General features: G+C 46.2%; 2 protein-coding genes across 3 annotated transcripts in view; one reads left to right on the forward strand and one right to left on the reverse strand.

The window, feature by feature from the left end:
• Positions 1–6,975, forward strand: part of PEPD (peptidase D) — a 116,593-nt gene extending 109,618 nt beyond the window's left edge. For both annotated transcript variants that reach the window (XM_081275286.1, XM_081275287.1), the window contains 3 exons: positions 2,027–2,211; positions 5,313–5,504; positions 6,458–6,975. In XM_081275286.1, coding sequence (XP_081131412.1) covers positions 2,027–2,211; positions 5,313–5,504; positions 6,458–6,595 — 515 coding nt within the window. In that variant the 3' untranslated portion in view covers positions 6,596–6,975. The remainder of the gene's footprint in view (positions 1–2,026; positions 2,212–5,312; positions 5,505–6,457) is intronic.
• A 3,332-nt stretch (positions 6,976–10,307) lies between these two features.
• CEBPG (CCAAT enhancer binding protein gamma) lies at positions 10,308–19,778 on the reverse strand. The gene is made up of 2 exons (XM_081275609.1): positions 19,579–19,778; positions 10,308–13,839 (listed from the first exon to the last, which is right to left on the reverse strand). Exon 2 carries the CDS (start codon positions 13,743–13,745, stop codon positions 13,293–13,295), a length of 453 nt encoding a protein of 150 aa, XP_081131735.1. The 5' UTR covers positions 13,746–13,839; positions 19,579–19,778; the 3' UTR covers positions 10,308–13,292.
• Positions 19,779–21,186: the final 1,408 nt, after the last annotated feature.

Here is a 21,186-nt window from a genome sequence, read left to right on the forward strand (position 1 = left end):
CATATGCTTCTGGAGCAGAAAGGTGGCCCAGCCTCTGGGGAGTCCTGCGGAGGAAGCCCAGGGTGGGCTGGGGTGGGATTGTTGGGCCTGGCCATGGGCATCTTAGGGAAGAGCAGTAGCTAGAGGAGAGGAAGGCGTAGCCCTGGAGCATGGTGACCAGCAGGGTTGAAATCAGTCCTGGTTGGTTATAAGCGATCTATCAATAGTGGCTAATGTCCATAGCTTCCCGTAGACATCAGACGGTAGCCGTCTTTCGAAGGTCAGCATTGTGACTCCTTGACAGAGGCAGCAACAGAGACTCAGAAGTGGGGGAGCTTGCCCAGGTTACACAGCTGGTGACAAGCTGAGCTGGAATTCTAGTTACTCGGTTGGTCCCCATTTCAGGAAGGCTGACCATCAGAGAAAGCTCGCCACCCTGGCTCCACCCATAGGAGCACAGGAGCCAAGGTGCTGTGTGGGCCTGAGACTCCTCTATAAATGAGCCAGTAATGGCCAGGGGCACCCCAAGCCTGCCCAGTAGCCAGATTCCAGACCTAGGAAGACTGCGCCCACCCCAGCACCTTGCTGGCTCTGGTAGGTAGATGGGGCTGGGCTGGAAACTAGACTCCAAAGAGTGTATTCTTCTGTCTCCAGGTCTCCACCCCCTGTAGCCTTGGGCCACTGCCTGTGAACATGTTTGAGCCACTCCATGACCCCAGCTGTGGGGTGTCCGTCTCTGTCAGGGAAGTGGCCCAAACCTGAAGGGCTGGTGCCCAGTGAGTGTTGAGGGGTGGTGACCTGTGTCCCTGGGTAGGCCCTCATTTCTCTTCATCCCATTGAGTCCTGAGCCTCATGGCCCAGTGCTTGTCAATTCAGGATCCAGCAAAGCCCCTCTCGGTGTGGGATCCCCAGCCCTTCCCTCTTGCATCAGAGGTCACCAAGGTCAGGGCCATATGTGAGGACAGGTCTAGCTCTGAGCCAAGGCAGGACATGGTGGGGAGGGCCTCTGGAGCCAAGGTTGCCCTTGGCTCCAGTGCCAGAGCACTACAGTGACCTGGGCCCTCACCGGGCTTGCTTGTCATGTCCTGGGCCACTGGCCTCAGCCAGCACGTGGCCCTCTACCCTCATGAGGTCAGGGCAGGAAGCTTTGCTGGCCTGGGATCCTTGTCTGGTGCTCAGGATGGGTCCAGAAATGGGGTGGAAGCCCTTCCGGGAGGTACAGGGAGATTCCCAGAGCTCAGGCAGACCCTGATGCTGGCCCAGCCTGACAGCAGCTCTCCAAGTGACCTATGTTGCAGCTCCCAAAGGCCCCTTGGCCCCACAGAGCCTGTGTGGCCCCCAGGGCTCTGCTTACAAGGGTCTCTACAGTGATCCTGGGCCTGGGAATGGGGTGAAGATGCATTTGATTAGCAGCCTGGGCTTGCACGCCCGGGCTTCCAGGGAGATGGCTGCAGTGCTAGAGCAGGCCAGGCCCAGATCCCTGCCCACTGGTGCTGAGAGAGCTTCTCCTTCACCCAGACACCTCTGCTCCCTGCAGTGCCTCTGAGGGTACCCTGGCCTTTCAGGATATACAGGGACACCCATTACCACCACCAAGCCTCCGGCCTCCCCTTGCCCCACAGCAGCAAAACTTAGGCCTGAACTTCCGAGGTAGCCTTTGGGCCTGAGCCACCCACATCTGCCCCTGGAGAGACATGTGCTTTTCTTCTGGTGCCCAGGGATCTTGCTGGGCTCCCCAGCCCCAGAAACACTCTAGGCAGGAGTGGGCACTGCATGGGCTGGAGTACACCTGGCCTGGGGCCCTGGCCATGGGTGACAGAAGTGTACCCGTGAGGCAGAATAGGGAGGCAGAGCATCTGGAGGTCCAGGCTTTGACTGGAAAAGGCCAGTACAGAAGGCCACCTAGGCTACATTGCCCTTGGTCCCTGGAGTGACACTTGGGTCCTTCACTCCAGGTGCTCTTACCCAGCCTATGTGAGGGCTTTGTGTCTCCCCATCCCTTGCCCTGTGGAGCCCCAACTCACTGCAGCCTCTCTTTGGGTCACAGGTGTCTGGTGGCCTGACATGCACCGTCTGGCTGACCGCATTCACCTGGAGGAGCTGGCGCGCATCGGGATTCTGCAGGGCAGCGTGGATGCCATGGTCGAGGTCCATCTGGGAGCCGTGTTCATGCCTCACGGGCTCGGCCACCTCCTGGGCCTTGACGTCCACGATGTGGGAGGCTATCCTGAGGTCAGTGTGGACATGTTGTCCCAGTTGGCCTGCTTGTGGGCTGTCACTGAGCCTGGCTGTCTTTGGTGCAGAGTGGGTTCTGAGAGACAGGAGAGGTGGGGCTCCCTGGGGATACAGAGGGGAAGAGATGGGGGATTGGGGCCCTGGTTAAGGCAGGGGTGGATTCCTCATCCAGTGGCTGTGACCACAGGACCTAGGCATGGAGTTGCATGCCTCTGTATGCTGGACCTTGGGACAAGTATCCTCTGCCCAGAGGGTGGTAGGTAGTAGGTATATAGTGCATGGGACAATGGGCCCGAAGCCAGGTCTTAGTGACAGACCTGCACTGATTCCTTCGCCTCTGACTTCATTCACTTACCTCACCCCTCACAAGCCCAGCGGCAGAGCCCTTGCCCCTGTTCGCTGGCTGGCATGCCCTCTGCCTCCCAGGCCCCTGGGCCAGCACACCTGTGGCCCTGGAGCTGGCTTATCCCCAGTCACTTTTTGGACCTCTGACAGGGCAGAAAGGCTTGTTGGGGGTCATCTCCAGACAACTTCCCCTCCTCCTCTTACCACCCAGCCCTCACAGGACCACCCAGAGGGTGCTTGAGGGCCCACAGGAGGCCCTACCAGGCAGGTGGCTATAGCCCCTTTGGGCCCCTGTGGGCGGGGTGAGCGTCCCTGCTGCCTGGCCTGGCGCCCACTGCGCAGGGGGCTGATTATGCAATCGGTGCACGCCCTGGGGCCCACCAGCCAGTTAGCCAAGAGTAGGCTTGGCCTCTTGGCTGCAGGGTATTTTGAAAGCACTAAGAATGATTTGAGGGGGGAGTGGAATTGCTCAAGAGAAGCATTATTATTCAATTATTTTTTCCTCAAGTGTAAACAGTTAAATTTGGAGAAACAAAATCAGTTTTAATTTCCTAATTTCTATCCTTCCCATTGTGTGTAGGGAGCCAAGAGCAGGGCCTTCCAGACATTGTTAGCTGAGGTTCGTTATTCATTAGTCGCCAAAGCACTTTTTTTCCACCAAAGAAAATTGGCAGCAAACTGTTTTCATCTTTTCCAGTAAGCAGCCCTTTGTGCTCACAGAGTCTATTCTTCTGACAGATAAACACTGTGGAAAAAATATGGCTTTTCCTATAAAAGTCATTTATTTTATTTCAGGCCTACAGACACATCTGGGTCTTCTCTGCTCAGAGCCCAGTAAAAGTTGGGGCTTCGTCAAGCCCTCCGCCCAGGCAGAGGCAGTTATGGGCACAGCATGGGCACCCCCAGCTAGGCTGGTGTCCTGGGCCAGGGGAGGCCCGTGATCTCTCCATCACGGGCCTGTGCCCACTCCACCCAGCCCTTCATGCTCTCTGCCCAGCCGTTGGGCTGGTCTCCCAAGCATATCCCGGGCCTGTGCCCTGTTTCCTGTGCTCAGTGGGCTGGGATGGGCATACTCCCTAAGCCCCCTAGGATCCCTTCCCTTCTCCCCCAACCTCAGTTGGAGTGATGGGTTTGAAACTCTCTGGGAGGAGAGAAGCGGATCTCCATGCATAGGCAACCTGTCTCCCCCTGCAAGCCTAGGGGTCCACAGGGAGGGAGGGTGGCCTGGAGAAAGAGGCATGTCTTTGTCTGGGCTTGGCCAAATCCCTAGCTTTGAAAGCCCTGGAGTGGGGAGAAGGGGACAGGCACTAAGGGTGTAGCATGAAGGAAAGGGGCAGGGAGGGGATGCCAAGGGGCAGGTGTAGCTTTGGGTGGTAGGAGCAGGAAGATTCTGGAGTAGAGACCCAGGATCCCCAGCCCTGGAAAGCCACTTCTGGGCAGGAGACAGGCCCTTCCCCTTGCCACAAGCACCTCTCACCTGAGCAGTCCAAGCAGGACCGTCGGGCTAAGGAGCACCCTGTCTCCCGGCATTCCCTGTCCTCCTGCTTATCTTCCAGCTCAGTGGCCCAGAGGCAGTTTTGTGGGGCTGGGGACCACACCAGCCAGGCATCTGTGCCAGGGATTGTGGTGCCTTGATGTCCCTTCACTGTGTCCATCCTGGCCTGCTCCCACCAGGTTAGGGTGGCTGTCCCCACCCTGGCAGGATTACAGTCACAGCCTTCCCTGCTGTGCCCAGCCTTGGAGGCTGAGCCAGCCTGTTTCTGGTTACCTTACATGAACCACTAATTGAAGTCTGATGTTCTTGGCCCCCAAACAGTCAGAAATGACAGCTCCATCTCCAGCAGCGGGCTTCCTGAGGAGAGCCACAAGTGGGGCAGGGCAAACTCAGCTCCTGACGGAGAGCTTGCTTGCTGCCCACTCACTCAGAGGCCTTGACCACAGGCCAGATGGGTGCCCCAAGGGCCTGGGGAGGGCAAGAACATTCCTGCAAGTGTCCTGGGCACCACTTGCCCTCAGTCCAGGCTGAAGGCCTCTTGGACAGGCCCTGGTTGGGTGTGCACTGAGAGAGGCAGGACAGCAGACTCTGGCTTCTGCAGGGAACAGCGATCCCTGGTCATTTCTGGTTCCAGGGCTGGAGGCCATGTCCCAGCGCCTGACTGCAGGGCCCAGAGAGCTTCTCTGGGAGTCCAGGCCATGCGCATGCAGATATTTATTCCCCATTGCTGATGCTGGCGGGCCCATGCAGAAGACAGCGCCTGTCCTGCTTCCTGAATGGTCATGTGGAAAACCTGGGGCTGGGCCTTGGGTAGCTGGGACCTGCACTTTTGAGACCAGTTTCCACTTGAGCTGCTGGAAGGAAAGATGCAGCTGTGGAAGGCTCCACAGCCTCCTTAAGAGCTTTTCTGGCTTCCCTGGTTTGGTGTCTGCCATCCCCTAGCCTGGAGAGGGGCCTGAGTGAGGGCAGCTGGACACCCAGGCAGTCTTGCAGGCCCACGTGGGCAGCTTGCCCTGGATATGTGCCCATCAGTGTCCACAGGGTTCCTGAAGGCAGTTCTGAGGGTGACTAGGGGCCAGAGACACTCATGCAAAGTGAGGGTCTTTGGGGATGACCCAGCAGAGCAAGGGTGAGCCTGAGCTGGGGACCCCATTGTCAGACAGCTCATGAGGCTGGAGTGTCTCCCAGTGAGGCAGTGGCCCCAGTGGCCGGCGCTGGGGCTGTCAGCTGGGTCCTCCCACCATCCTTCTCCCCACAGGGTGTGGAGCGCATTGACGAGCCAGGCCTGCGGAGCCTGCGCACTGCACGGCACCTAGAACCAGGCATGGTGCTTACTGTGGAACCGGGCATCTACTTCATCGACCACCTCCTGGACCAGGCCCTTGCTGACCCAGCCCAGGCCTGCTTCTTTAACCACGAGGTCCTACAGCGCTTTCGGGGTTTTGGCGGGGTGAGTGCCTGTGAGCCCAGTCTTGTTCTCAGAACGCCCACTCTCCCACTGCTGCTGCTCATCAGAACAGAGGCCCTAGTGGAGGAGAGACAGTCTTTACTTCCTCACTTGAGGAGGGCCTGGCCTGCCCCTTCACATGGCCTGGTAGCAGACATGTGCCTCATTCCTCAGTAGGAAGACAGGCTCTGCCCACCCCAGAGATTCCCATTTACCACAAGGACAGTGAGGTCACATAAGCAAATGACTATGGAGGGCACCTTCCTCTAGTGGGTAGTCCACAGAGGCTTTGCAATTACTTCTGGAGAGTATTGATCATTCCTAAATGTGTTAATCAGCCTTCTGTCACTGTGACAAAATACCTGAGATAAATCAACTTAAAGGAAGAAAGATTTTACTCCTAGTTCTGAGGATGGAACCCAGGGTCACACACATGCTAGGCAAGTGCTCTACCACTGAGCCACATCCCATCCAAAAAAGGTTGTTTTGGCTTGTAGTTTCAGAGCGTCCCTGGTTACTTGGCCCCAGTGCTTTGGGCCTGAGGTGAGGTAAAACACAGCTGCTCACCTCATGGTGGCCAGGAAGTAGAAAAAGAGAGGGAGGAAGGAGCTGGGGCCACAATAGCCTTCAATGGTAGCACACCTCCAATGACCTGCTTCCTCCAGCTAGACCCCACCTCCTAAAGTTTTTACCACCTCCCCAAAACCAGATAAGCTATGAATCCTTAAGTGGATTAATTTGTTCATGAGGTCAGAACCCTCTTGATCCTGTCACCTCCCCAAGGGCCCCTATCTGACACTGCTGCATGGGGACCAGGCCTTCAGTGAATGAGCCTTAAGATCCAAACAATAAAGGCTGCTCCCACACAGCAGGGATCAGGCTGGAGCAGGTCAGACCTGTTCGCGTGGCACGTGAGGCCAGCTCAGTCATAATGGGCGTCTGTTGGTCTGACCCAGGTCCGTATTGAGGAGGATGTCGTGGTGACAGAGAGCGGCATGGAACTGCTGACCTGTGTGCCCCGGACCGTGGAAGAAATCGAAGCGTGCATGGCAGGCTCTGACAAGGCCTTTATGCCCTTCTCTGGCCCAAAGTAGAGCCAGCCAGAATGTGCAGTGAGACTGGGCTGGCCTTGTAAGCTCTCTCCAGGCCAGACACAGCCTGGTGATTGGCCCTCCAACAGCAAGAATGGTGCTCAGGAATCAGATCCTAGCGTTGACTCTTGATCATACCAAATAATCCTGTTTACAAGGAGCTTTTTAACCTTCTGCAAGAGCACACCCTTAATTTCTCATGTACTTTGCTTAAATGACAGTGACTTAAAATGCTGATTGAAGAGAATCTTATTCTTTAGTAGCAACTAAAATGTGTCTTGCTGCTATTTGTATTCCTGTTCTCGAGAAAGATGCATTTCCAGTGTTTTCTCCCAAATCAATGTGCAGGATGAAATTTATAATAAAATGTTTCCTAAAATGGTCCTTTGTTCATGGTTCCCTCTTCATTTTTTTCTTTTTGGATACCGGGGATTGAACTCAGGGCCACTGGACCAGTGAGCCACATCCCCAGCCCTATTTTGTATTTTATTTAGAAACAGGGACTCCCTGCATTGCAATTTCTCACTAAATTGCTGAGGCTGGCTTTGAACTCATGATCCTCCTGCCTTTTCATCCTTTGTGGATGAGCTCGGGGAATCAGGACCCTAAAAAGATGGTTCATCTAGTGTCTCAGGAATCAATTCACAAGAAAATGGTGCTGATGGCACAGGCCCTGTTCCCCCTGTTCTGCATCAGACTAGCCTGAGAGAACAAGGGCAGAGTCCTCCCCCACAGCCTGCTTTGAGCCCCGGGGACTCTGCTGGGCTTCAGTATCACCCTGTCACCTTTGCTGCTAGACTTCCCAAGCCTCACAGGTCATCAGAATCACCTGGGTACTTGGAAATGAGAATCTCCAGAGATTATGCCCAAGGAGCAGTGTAAACAAGCCCTCCTAGACACTCCAGACACACAAGTTTGTACCACACTGATGTCACCCCATCAGTCCCAGTGCAGCCAGAGGCTTGGGGCTGGGTAGATGTTGAACCAGCCCTGTAGAAAGATCCCATGCACTCAGGACAGATTGGTGGAGTTATTCTATACCTTACCTTTGCACAAGTTAAAAGGTTAACCTAAGTCTTTTAAATATAGTTATTGCCTCAAAGTTAGATTTCTGAAAGGGACAGAATTATATAGCACTTGAAATGCAGTTATTTAAAATTTGAGACTTACAGGGATCCTGCATCCATGATTTTCTTCATGTAAAACCAGCATCTGTTAGGCACTGTCACCTGTGTGGCCCAGGAGCTTGCCCTAAGAGGAAGCCCACTGATCAAATTCTGCTCCAAGATGGTAAGGCCACCCAGAGCCCATTGTGCCTGGTCCCTGCCATGGATAGAATACCTGTCCTTCCCTCTGTGCCATTGCCACAGAAGTCCCACAGAACTGCAGAGCCAGCTTCTAGAAGTCTGCACACCCATTTCAGATTTGTCTCCTCACAGTGTCGTCATGCAGGAATTTCCAAGTCAAGGTGATGGGCAAGTGAGAAGAAAGAATGCCAGGGATGAATGATGGAGTGGAAAACGAGCCCAAGCTAGACGCTTTTGAGAAGCCACCAAGGAGTTCAATACAAATGGATATAACAAAAAAGTGCTTATGATGTGGCCCTAAAGAAATAAAAGCCAGAGCTGGGAGTGTAGCTCAGCACTTTCCTAGCATTGCCAAGGCCCTACCTGGGTTTCATCCACAGCACAGCAAAAACAAATAATCACAGTTCCAAGTTGCTTTTCTCTCTTTTGCTTTTTGGGTTTACGATACCCACTCTTTAAGGTTTTTTCCTGGTGCACAGATGTATCCCCTGAGCCACTGGTGACACCAAGCAGTTTGTACAACACTGGGTCTTTCTGAGCATCAGATGAGTTGAAGAGTTTGCCAAGAGTTTCTCCACCCCTGCTGCCCCTGATGAACCAGTTGAGGTGCACAGGGTTACAGTATCACCCACCTCTGGGTAAAACCAGTCCAAGTTAGACTGAAACTCTAAATAGATGTTTTGTTTTGTTAATTAAGAAACAGAGCTATGTGTATCACACACCTTTCTCCTTCCTCCCCTTTAGACATTCCAAACTGCCCATTCCACACCCAAACTGCTCATTCTACGTACATTTTTCCCTGATTGTCAAGCATGTGGACAAAAAATCAAGGAGAAAATCTCAGTAACTAAACACTTTGTCCAAGAGGGACACTGGGAACATAAATGTGACTTGTTTAGTCCAGGTCAATAGGCATTCTTTGAAGGTACAGGTAGGTCTCAGGCAGCCCACTCCACCCCATGTTCCTAAGGCTGTGTTCAACTTGTATCTCCTCCAACCTCTGCAGAAATTTGTACAGCCTCAAAAATACATGAGGCCCTTCCAGAAACTACACGAGGCTAAAGCACTCACAAAAAGGTGTAGGTAGTCATTTGATAAATAATTAAGCATCTACTCTGCACCAGTGTGGTATAAACACATAATCCATGTGCTCAGAGCCTATAGCCTTCTAAGAGGGGCTTCGCCTTAGCAAGCACAAATAACTATATAGTCTAGGCCAATGAAAAAATGCCAGGAAGAAAAATAAGGTTGACCTTGCACAGAGGCTGGGGACTAAAACAGGAAGGGTTTGGGTTGTAAAGCAAGAGGTACTGCATTCCAAACATAAAAGGTAGGAGAAGAGTGAGGGGAAATTAAATTGGCAAGATGAAACAGAGCCACTCCACAAGATTGGGTCTCACCCTGGATGCACTTGGGAGTAACAGGATGGTTCTGGAGAGCATGTGATGATTTTCCTGTCCTGGAAGACCAAGTCTAGGCTAGAGAGGAGGAGAGCCCTCCACAAGATAGGGTTAGGGAAAGTGAAGCAGACAGGTCCCCCAAAACACATTGAGGGAGAACTGAGAGGTGATGATGTGCGAAGGCATCAGGCTCTAACAGCTGCTTCAAAGGGAGTGGCAAGTCTTGATGTTTGGGTTCCAATAAAAGAATATCTAGGGATTGGCACTCTCCTTTAAGTGCATATAAAATACTTATGAACTCTTCAGATTCATACAGTGAAAGAGTTGGTCTAAAAGTGTTGTTAAAAACGACCTGGCACCTTCAACAAAGAAATAATCTCTCTATAAAACTTCCCAGGACAAATTATTGGATCCTAAATTATACCTAATTCATAAAAATGAAGTGGGACATACTACCCATAGAAATGACTATACTAGTTTTCATGAAACTGCTATGAATAGAAATTTATTTTCCAAGACATGAAAAGAATCGAAGGATCATAGAAAAGTATCCCAATGGCATCTTTCCTTGAAACAATTCAAATCAGCAAACTCATCTCTACAAAAATGATGATGTCATGTAAGTGAAGATGGTAATATTAAAACTGTATGGTTGGGGGAAAGCCTTACAGTGATCCATTACTTCAAAACAGGAATTTATTACCACTCTGAACAGAAACCATACATTGAGACACTGGGTGATTTAGCAGAATCCATTCATTGCTTTCCCTATTGTAGTAGACATGTTTAAATTAGACCCAGTGACTAAAAGTATTATCTGAAGATATATTCACATTCAGAGAAAACTACTTCCCTGTCCACTAAGGGAAGTTTATGTAAATGTGGGCAAAAGCACCTCTGCTTATTCCCCGACCCCCACCCCAGGCTGGGAGCAGGAAGCTCAGCAAGGTTTCGGCACATTTTCAGAACCGCTTTCTGTTATCTAATATAAAGAAATCCACAATGAAATACAGAGATTGTTCCAAATTTCTTTATTTTAAACTTATTGAAAGAAATAAAATTATATTTAAAAAAATAGAGTAATCTCACAAACTGAAAGCCAGGAACAAAAGAACAAGTTGGTAGTTTTTCCTGAGAGGCAGATCTAATTAGCTGGAGAATGGACTTTCTCTTTCCTAGCTTTTGTCAAACAAACAAAAACAGTTGTTTTTCCTATTTCTAAGGCATCAAAAGCACTCTGAATGCTAAATGGGTTGTTCAGGTACAAAGTTTCAGCCCTCTAACAAGGATTAAGAAACATCAAAGGCTGCTATAATTTCCTTTCCTTTAATATCAAATTGTACATCTACTTTTTACATAAATTTGAAAATGTCACACTCATGACCCAAATTTTTAAAATCTGGTCATATTTTAGTAAAATCTTACTACTTCTCAGTAAGAATGTCCAAAGTATCTGAGCCGGCGTCCCAGTGACTGAAAGGGGCCAGACACAGGAATAGCTGATCCGCTCAAATGCTACCAAAACCAGTCAAAAAGCACCCATCCCAGGAGATTTGGATCAGCTGGAAATTTATACTACCAGCTAATTCCTAAACCACTAGACCTGCCCACAAAGCAGATCAAATCCTAATGGTTCATAAGTAACACACAGAAGTTTAAAAAAAAGTCACTTTATAATTCCCAAAGCTCTAAACTTAGTCATTTCCCACACTTAGTTTCCCTCATTTTTATACTGGTAAAACTATCAAACTAAAAACTTTCACTCTTTTTGACTTCGGTAAAGTAGTCAAGACAATTGTTAGCATTTTCATTCTATGCATAATTGCTTGTGTTAAAAGTTTTGATTTATACAGGTAATAAGAAAGCTTGAATCAGTTTTTTCAGATGTTCCAATCTTATGTTGAATTGAAATATTGAGTACACACTCCAGATGATTATTCCCACAGCTTGTTTTTCAAGATAGCTTATTCGTATCATGGTAACCACAAATTCCTTGGGGACATCCATTTCTGAATTTTTTTAAGTGAGGGAGTAAAATGTTGGTTACACCTATTTAGGTATTTAAAGATTCAAGGGTCTTAACTGTATCTCTAATTAATTATATAACATGGACTAGCTTTTAAAGATTCAGTAGGATTCCGTGGGTGCATCCTCATTAGTTACTCCAAACACCTATCAACCTTCATGAGTAGTAGATCAATATTGCAAAGTAAACTGGTGATGGACCCTAAGGGAGGGGGAAATTTTTTTTTTAAAATCCCCATCCTGCCCTACCCTGTTTCCTGGTTCTGTAGGGTTAACAGCCCTCCTGAGAAGCATCTCCAACAATACTAAGTTCTTGTTTTATATGCAGCAGCTGAGTTGCACAGCAAAAAATGATGTCTTCTGCCCAGGAGAACTGCAGTCAGCACTCTTCCACCAAACCCAGGGCACAATCTGCATTACAGTCTGGTTACATTATACCAAGTCCTAGTAGGAAACAGCAATTGGCCAGAAATGACCATGTTCAAATAAAATACCTGGTAACACAAACTTTAATCAGATATGACTCATGTCTAGACACCATCCCAGGCACAAAATCACACACAGAAGCCAAACAAATCTGAGCTAGAATTGTGCTTAAAAAAAAAAAAAAAAGAAAAGAAAGAAAGAAAGAAAGAAAAAGAAAAAAAGGTTAAAGACAATCTAAACTACCAACATTGATAATAAGGCAGACTCTCAAGATGCCCTACATTAGTGATTGCCATTTTTTAGTCTCAACAAAAATGTCAATATCCTGAGTTTTATGAGCATTTTCTAAAATAATTTATGGAACATAAAAGCATACAAAAGAATAAACAGAAATAGTGGTACATAAAGTCTGGAAGAAGAGCCCACTAACTAGGAAAAAAGTCACAAAAACAATATAAAAAGATGTATTTAAGTGAAATAAATTAAAGGTTAAAACCTTAAACTTTCAAGTTTTCTTAGAGACTGTTATTTTGGGAGATGGCATGGAGTTGATACATTTTTCTAATAATGTGGTTAAGATCAAATACTAAAATGTTCTTTCACAAGAATTTTTGCCTTTAAAAATCATGGCCCTGTGGCAGTTATTTTCAACACAGAAGAAACTAACAGCTAAACCAATATTCTAATAAATCTTAATCAGAGCTTATGTCATCAAACTGTTAAGACTTGTATTTACTAACTTGGCTATCAAAAAGATACCTCTCCCCCACACCCCCCAAAAAAGAAGCTACTAGCATCTGCAGAAACTAAAATTTTGGTACAAAATGTTTTTTTAGGACACAAAGCAATGCCTAATCAATAACCCAAACAATATCCCCAATATATGCTATACTTTTATTTTTTAAAAATCTGCTTCTTAAATGTCATGTGCATTTTTAAGCCAATTTGCTGCATACTGCTTTTAAGAGGTGATGAGATTTTTTATTCAACCTGACATCACTATTCAAAAACTTGTACTTTGGGGGGAAAACAGTACTAATTATGCTAAAACAAGGTTTGTGCTATACATAAAATCATTCCAAATTACAATGATTGATTTCTATAGCCTTAGGATTTATAATATACAATTTAGGATAAAAATCACAAATAGATGGAATCCTAATTTTTCTTAATCCAATTAATCATAAAACCAAGTACCTTCTGCGTGACCTGCCAGTTTCCCATTTCTTTTGCCAGCCTAAAAAATAAGGATTTCTGGGGAAGTCAGGATTTACATTAAGAACATCAATGTCCAAGACATATATATTTTTTACCATATACCTTAAAATTTTGTTTTTTGATCCCCACAAAAATCTGTATCATTCAAAACCAGATAATTAAATTACACAGCTAATCAACTCTTCAGTGCTGATCCTAGAAAATAATATCCAATGGATCTTTGAATAATGGATCAAGACAACATTGAGCCATTGATATGAGCCATGCAGGTTGTCACACCTTTAACGGTTCAAGCCAGTTTGTGAAGTCTGGAAAGGGTGAGGTCTACTGTCCTGCGTTATCAGAATTTGTTGTTGTATTTTCAGTGCTAATGGGCTGCACGTTGTCTGCAAGGTTGTGTGCATGCTCAAGAAATAAATCTTTTAGTACACTTAATTCCTTTGTCAGCAATTTAATTTTAGCTTCCAACCGTTCATTCTCTTCTTTGAGCTGATTCACTCTTTGTAGTGTATCCTGTGCTTTCTGCTTGCTTTTCAATCGGCTCTTTTTCACAGCCATGTTGTTCCTTTCTCTCCGTTGACGATATTCATCGCTATTTCGATCCATGGGTGAACTCTTTTTGCTTTGCTTGCTTGGAGGCACAGCTTTGCCTCCTCCCCCAGGGCCAGCAGGCACCAGCTGAGGAACCTGCTGTAAGCCACTGGCATGTGCCTGAGTATGAATAACACTTATTCCATTCACCCCTGGAGTACTGTTTTGCTGTGATGTCTTGCTCATTTGGGCACTCTCTTGCCGACACAGAACAGACAGAAATGAGAGCCAGGTGATCAATGGTTTCCAACTAAACTGCCAAAAAAATCTTCACTTGTACCTAGTTAAAAAGAAAATAAAATGCATAAAGTATTTGAAATAACAGATCAAATGAAATTAAATCTGCAAGTACCTAACTTGCAGTCCACCATGCTGTGAAAAGTTTACAGCAACTGCCTACTGTTGTAATGTTTCAGAAATCTAAAGCATTTAATTTAGAGAGGTGAGTTACTACAGAAGCACCCTAAGAGTGAACCAGCTCACCTGAATCCTGAGGGTACTGCCCATCTCTGATATCAGGAAAAAAAGAGGATGGAGGAAAAAGCCAGGCATTGTGATACTTACCTATAATCCCAGCTACTCAAATGGCTGAGGCAGGAAGATTTGCAAGTTTGAGATCTGGCTGGGCAACTTAGACCTTCTCAAAATATAAAGGGCTGGGATATAGCTCAGTGGTATAGAGCATGCCTAGCAAGCTTGGGGCCCTAGATTCCATCTCCAGAATAGCTAAAAAAAGGTGGGGAGGAATAGAAAAAAAAAAAAAAAAAAACAGAATACTACTAATTAGGTAGCACAATGAACTAATAGCACTTGATAATCTGCCAGAGAGAAATTTGAGATATTTGGGTTAACCATGGAAAAGCTTGAGTTCAAATATGGTAGAAGAGACACCTGCAATGAAAGGGGGAAAAGTTTAAATATGGTTCAAGTCAAAATAGAATACTGGAGTGTCCAGTCCCCAGTATTTATGAAGAATATTATGCTATGATCTCTGCATGTTCTATACTCTAATATGTAGCCAGTGAGTCATCAAGAAGTTGACTTTTCTCCCTAGCTATCTTTACAGTGTATCTGAAAAGGTATTTTTGCTTCTTTATTTACTGAGCTAGTTTCTTGGATTAAGGAACTTTGAGATACCAAATATGCTCTCCCATTCCATCATGTTTTTAACTGTTTTTTTCTCCCTGATATAATTACTAAAATATCTAAATACACCCAATCTGAAACCACAAGGAAAGAAACAAAAGTCCTAACAATACATACAAGAAGTGTAAGTACTGGGACTCGGGCTGGACAAAGGACTAAACATTTGCAGTGCCTGCATCCACTTCTGAATGAGCATAGAGAACACGCCAGTTTTGAAGCTGTGGTGTTACTCATAGAAATGAAGTCAGTTTCAAAAACTCCCCAGATTTGACAGGAACCCAACTGTTGCCTGAAGAAGTATAGAAACACACCTACCCTATCATCATGACAAAGCTAAGTGAACTATCCACCAAGAAGTCATAGCTCTAAGAAATTCAGAAAGCAATGGTATTGAACCGTAAAACTATCCTATTCTCTTTTCATAAAACTGCTAAGACTATATCAGTGGGGAAAAACAATCTGGAGTCAGAATTATGAAATGTCCCCATTGAATCGTTAAGAAAAATTCATTGAGGCCAGGTACATGGTCGTGCACACACCTGTGATACCAGCTACTAGAGAAACTGAGGCAGGAGGATCACAAGTTTGAGGTTACCCTGGACAACTTAGCGCAACTGTCTCAAAATAAAATAAAAAGGGTTGAGGGTGCAGGTTAAAGGTAGAGTGCTTGCCACCCGTGAGGCCCTGGGTTCCATCCCCAGCACCACAAAAAAACAACATCAAAAAACTTTGCTGTATATAAGGTCCATATATCATTACTCTGAATAATTTTAAAATCCACCCAATCTGCCCGGAGCTACTGGGTTATCTGTTCTCACTCCAGCACTAAGCAAGATAGAAAGCTTCCTTGCAAGCCAGGATGGATAGCTACTCCAAGTCTCTTTAATAATGGACATTTCATAATTTCCCTTGAAAAAATTATACAGCCTAATTTTTCTTCCGGTTAAAAAGTGGGTGTTCAGTATTAACTGAAGCCACTTTTGCTGCCATTTAAAAATATTGCTTATCTAGTTGATATAACATGAATAAGTGTTTTAACCAATTTCTAAGAACTTGTTTAATTTAACATTTCTCCTGGGACTGTCTTAACAATCATAATCAAATTTATCTTGATTTACTTCAAGAACATCAAGGTCCAAGATATATATTTACTTTTTAAATTTTTCTTGTATGTTATATTCTTAAGTCCTTAAAGCTAATCTCTATAGTCATTTTGGCCAAGTTCAGGGATAGCAATACCCCAGTGACATACAGGCAAGAAACCAGGTCAAATCTTATCTCAGCTCTGGCTCCCTCTCCTTCTGTTTCACTCTGAGGCATAGCTAACCCTTCCCTTCTGTGGGCTTCCATCTCCCCCTGTACACGCGAGGGATGTGGAATGCTAAGATGCCTTTCAACTACCAACATACTGTGAACTCCATTCACTAACAACTTTTATTCACCACAGACTCCCAATTCAGTAATGTTTATGCCTGTTTATGTACCCAAAGATACAGGAATGGGGAAGGGCTCTTTTACCTCAGCCTGACTCATCTTGCCAAGGTACTAGACTGAACAAAGGAGGTGAGCCCTTTGTCTTGAAAAACAATGAATATTCACTGAAACTACAAACTGGCAAAAAAGAAAGTTGAAGTAAATAAAAAGAACTCCATGATTGTTTAAAAAAAAAATAGGCAAGCCCAAGAATATAGCTCTTAAAGAGAAAATTAAGTAAAAGGGATCAAAGAGCTAAGTGAACATCAAAAGATTATCAATTTTGTTTTTACACTGAACAAGCCACTGTCATTTATTCTTTTGTTCCTTCCGCATTTACTGAAAAACAAAAAATTGGAAAAACAAAAAAAAAATTAGTTTATTTCAAATCTGGATATTACAATCTAAATGGAAGTCTGGCTCCTATGTGGACAAATATTATTCCAAAGTTCAGTTTACAGGAAGCAGGGTGGGGCTTGTTTCCTTGCATGTGAATCATTCAAATAGGAAGCAAAAGGAAAGCTGAAAGCAGTAGTTCTTAAAGTGTGGTCCCTAGACCAGCATCATTAGCATTCAAGAACATTTCAGAAATACAGCTAGACATAGGGCAGGCCCGTATTCTCAGCAACTCAGGAGGCTAAAGCAGAAGAATGAGACAGGTAGAAATACCCTGTCTCAGGATTATAAAAAAATAATAAAAAGAAGTGGTGATGTAGCGCAGTGGTAAAGTGCCCCTAGGTTCAATTCCCAGTACCAAGAACAGAAAAAATAAAAAGTAAATTATTGGGTTGCCCCTGACCTCTGATTTCATTGTACAATCTTGCTTTAAGGGCACCTCCAGGTGATTTTTGGTGGTAATGAGCTTGAAGCCACTTCTTATAGACAGATTAACACTGGATCTTAAAAATGTTGGCCCAAAAGAGTAACAGATTTTTTAATTCAAATTTCTTAATTCGATTAATGTTCATTCAAATCAGTAACATACTGAAAGCTTAGACTATTAGAATAAAAACTTTTCTAAAGCTTCAGCTTAAGAATCTTTCTAGCTCTTCTGTCACTTTTTTTCATATACCTAGAATCCTAATCCCCTCAAATAAATTTTTCATTCAATTTCCTTAGTGAAGGTCCATTCTTCAAAGGAGCTGCTCCCTTGTCCCAGATCTGTTCAATCATTAGGATCTGACAATTCTACCTAAAACAAAGACAAAAACAAAAACTCTCCAATCTATCATTACTCTAGATCCCAATGCCACAGAAATCACCTCAAGATGACATCATCTCTCAGGGGCACTAGTCTCTGATTTAGTAGCATTCCCTCCAACCACTGTCTCAAGAGCAATTTAGTACTCAAACCTGAGTGTATCACACACTCCTGCTGAAAATCTGTGGCTCCAGACTACAGGATCAAATTCAAGGCCCTAACCCTTCTCCAGCCCCTGCTCCCTTATGAGACTCCTCAATAGTCTATATTTTCTCTTCATGCTTCTATCCAACTTGTTTCTTTGTCAACTCCAGCTCTCCTGTGGGCCTCTCTGTAGACTAAATTAGAGGCAGAGCTCTGTGCATCTTCACATGATAGTATCAGTGCAGGGTCTGGGAAAGAGAGGGCATCCCTTAGGGAATACATAAGTGGTCTACTGGGGTATGAGAAGAAAATGTACATAAGTTTTTGGAATGTCATCTTTTAAACCTACTTATGATGTGATTAGCAACATACAGATTGTCTAGAAATATACATGTATCAAGAGTTCATGCTTATTTTTTTTTGACAGGGCTAGGAAGCAATGTAGCTACTAATATAAGAACTCATGCAACCATCACTTCCAGGGGTAAACCTGGAATTGTGGCCATCACTAGTTATTATTATTAACTGGATGAGGCAATTTAGACAATAAAATCAAATTCATCCCATAGGGTCCTATGCATCCTTCTCAGGGGCTCACAAGGTGCCATTTAACTCCCCAAGGATAAACCACTTTCTCAAGAGCACAGAACCTTGCTGACAATCATGATGTATTCTTGAGAACTGAAATGATATTCTGGAGGAAAGAATAAAATTTTGTTCCCACCTATTCTTTTTTAGGAAAATAAATGTCAAGTGTGGCTACCAGAAACAGGAAAGAAGAAACTGAAATATTCTTCAGCTCACTAGCATCCTGTAATTATTTAACTTTGTTTACAGTTTTTCTAGAAACAGAGGACTAACTTCAAGAATGCCTTATCTCAAATACTATTCAAGTGGTAATACTGATCAGATCTTAAAAAAGAGCTTTTAGAGCTGAGGATGGGGGGGGGGGAGCTGTTCGGTGATAGAAGGTTTGCCCCAGTATGCACAATCCCCAGCTCTCCAGTAACAGAAGAAACTTCTAAATGAAAATTTCTTAGTAAACCAAGCCCTTATGGTATTTTATTTCAAAATTTTCTTTGGGAATCACATTTCTTTGAGAATCACATTAAATGATAACATATTCAAGTAAGGATTCAAGTGAGCATAAGCTCTCAATTCTTGTGTAACCCACCGATTTTAAAACTGACACATTTTAAAATGCCAGCTTACAACACAAATCTCAAACAAGAAGAAATCCAAATACTTCAAACGCTTACCTGGAAAAAATGACCATCCCTCCCCTCATAGATGCAATCCCATCCTCTCCACCTAGATACTTCTGCTGGCTATTTTCCTGTGTTCCCTCCAATCACGCTAAAGGACCTCATTGCTAGCCCTTTTTGTAGTCAACTCCTGGTCATCGCACGTTCATCTAAATGATGTCCCACTGTGAACTGCAGGACAAATATCTCCACCAACAACCAAAACATTCTTTCTGTAAAGCTTTGTATTTGCAAAAAAACAAAACAAAAAAAAAACCCTACTTTTCCTATAAAATCACTCTATTAACTTCTAACAGAGTTCTAAAGCACCCCAAACTCAGTCGTTTTAGAGCGACAGGAAACGTCCTATGTGGCACTAAACTAAGATACAGTCCACCTTCTGCTATTCTGGGAACACCCTTCATCCCCAGGGGCCAATACGAGCTTGGCATGTCACGCTGCACGTTTCACAAACAGAGGGCCGGGTTTTGGAGGGGGGCACACCACGTCCTCCATCCAGTCCCTGGCCGGCAGCGAGGGGCGCCCGGGAGAGCGCGGGGGTCGGCTGGTGGCGCCGCGGCGCTGGGCCGCAGCCAGGGATGAGCTCAGCCCGCCGGGTGTTGCCGGCAGGTTGCATCAGACCCCGCGCGGGGCCCCCGCCCGCGCTTCGAGTCACAAGGGGCCTTCCGGGCCAAGCGGCCGCCTCAGGCCGGGCCGGGCCGGGTCTCCCTGGACCGGGCTCGCGCCCACGCGAGCGGCCGGCTCCGCCGCGGCCTCCTCCTCAATGCCCGCCCGTTCGCGGCCTCCTTACCTGCGCCTCCAGCCCACCCGCCCCCAGGCGGCCTTCACTCAGAGCGGCCCCGAGCGGCTCGGCCCGACCCGACCCAGGCCTCGCAGCCCGCGAGTCAGCTAGGAGGAGCGACGGTTACGAAACCGGCTGCCTCCGCCCGTTCCGCCGCCGCGGCCACCGGCTTCCCCTCCTCGCCCGGGCCGCGCGCGCTGCCGCGGCCATCACGACCAATGGGAGCACGGGCTTGCGGGCGAAGCACCCGCCTCTCAGGACGGGCAGAGCCTCCAGCCAATCACGGGCCGCCTGGCTCAGGGGGCGGGCCCGTGGCGGAGGCGTTAGCCGCCTCGCGGCGGAGCGGGCGGGTGTGGCGGGAGCAGGCGACGGCTTGTTGCGCCGCCCGCGGTCCCGCCGCTGTTCTCGCAGGGTGGTGACTACCCTGAGCTGTGGGCGACCAGTGACGAAGAAAATTCTGTCCAAATCGGAAACTTGAAGAGCCCTCACCTGTGAGGGCCATACCTGCCTTTGGGAAGCTGCATTACCCGAGGCGGATTTTGGACTCAGGGATTTCTGTTTGGGTTTCACCACATCCTCTGGGAGTCCCCTCCATGTCGCCCTCACGGTTTCCCAGAACACCCTTCTGGACTCGCCTCCTGGGACCGGGGGTGCCCGGCGCCCCTTCAGTCTGGACCCGCGCCCACGTGATCAAGCCTGGAGGAAAGTCCTGGACATTTACGTCTCTGAAGGCAATCGCAGACTTTGTTTTTTTGAAAAAAACGAGTGAAACAAACTTTTGCCAGTCAGATTAGTATTGCTGTCCCGTTCGTGGAAACTGCAAGCTGTGATTCGTTGTTAGGATGAAATGAATTTCCAAAATTGATTCCCTTGTCCTGTCTTCTAGGTGAGCAAGTGGAAGACGTGATCAAATGAATAGCAATCCAGTTTAGTTTATCTAAGACAATTCACAGGAGGATCTGAAAGCGTTTCTTAAATCAGGAAGCAGCAGCTCTGGGTGGAGGGCAGAGCCCGCCTGATAGGTTTGATTGCTTCCTCTTTAGCAATTCTTATCGTTCAAAAAAATAGTCGCTTTGAAAGAGGAAATGTTTCTTCATCACCCACGACCAGCTCTCTGCATAAGATTGTTTCGAGGAATCACTAAGAGATGATAAAGCACCTGCAGAAAAGAAAAATAAGTAAATAAAAGGGGCTGCAATTATTAGTGAACAATAACCATAAATGCATATTTGAGAGAATAACAATGTCATCAAAACCAGTATGTCTCTTTCACGTTGGCTCTTGGTGTTCCTAGCCAAAATTTCTTTCAAGAAGATTTTAGCATTATTAAAATTGGACGATGTTTTATTACTCGCTAAATCCTAATTTTACCCTGAACATTTCCTAATCAAAAGTTGTATAGAAAAAAAAAATGGATAAGTATATTCAGTTACCTTCTATTTGCTATCCACTCTACCAAACTGCTCCAGCATTCTCTGTGTCTGTCTGGGCAGGTTTTCTTCCACACCCAGCAGTTATAGTCAATGCCCAGGAGACTTGCATATTTTTTTCCTTTTTAGCTGGTAGCTGGTAATTCCTTCTTCTCCTCTGCAAATATGTATTTGGTGCCAACCATGC

This window comes from Spermophilus citellus (assembly GCF_964194105.1).
Source record: "Spermophilus citellus genome assembly, chromosome: 18".
In the NCBI taxonomy this organism is placed as follows: Eukaryota; Metazoa; Chordata; class Mammalia; order Rodentia; family Sciuridae; genus Spermophilus; species Spermophilus citellus.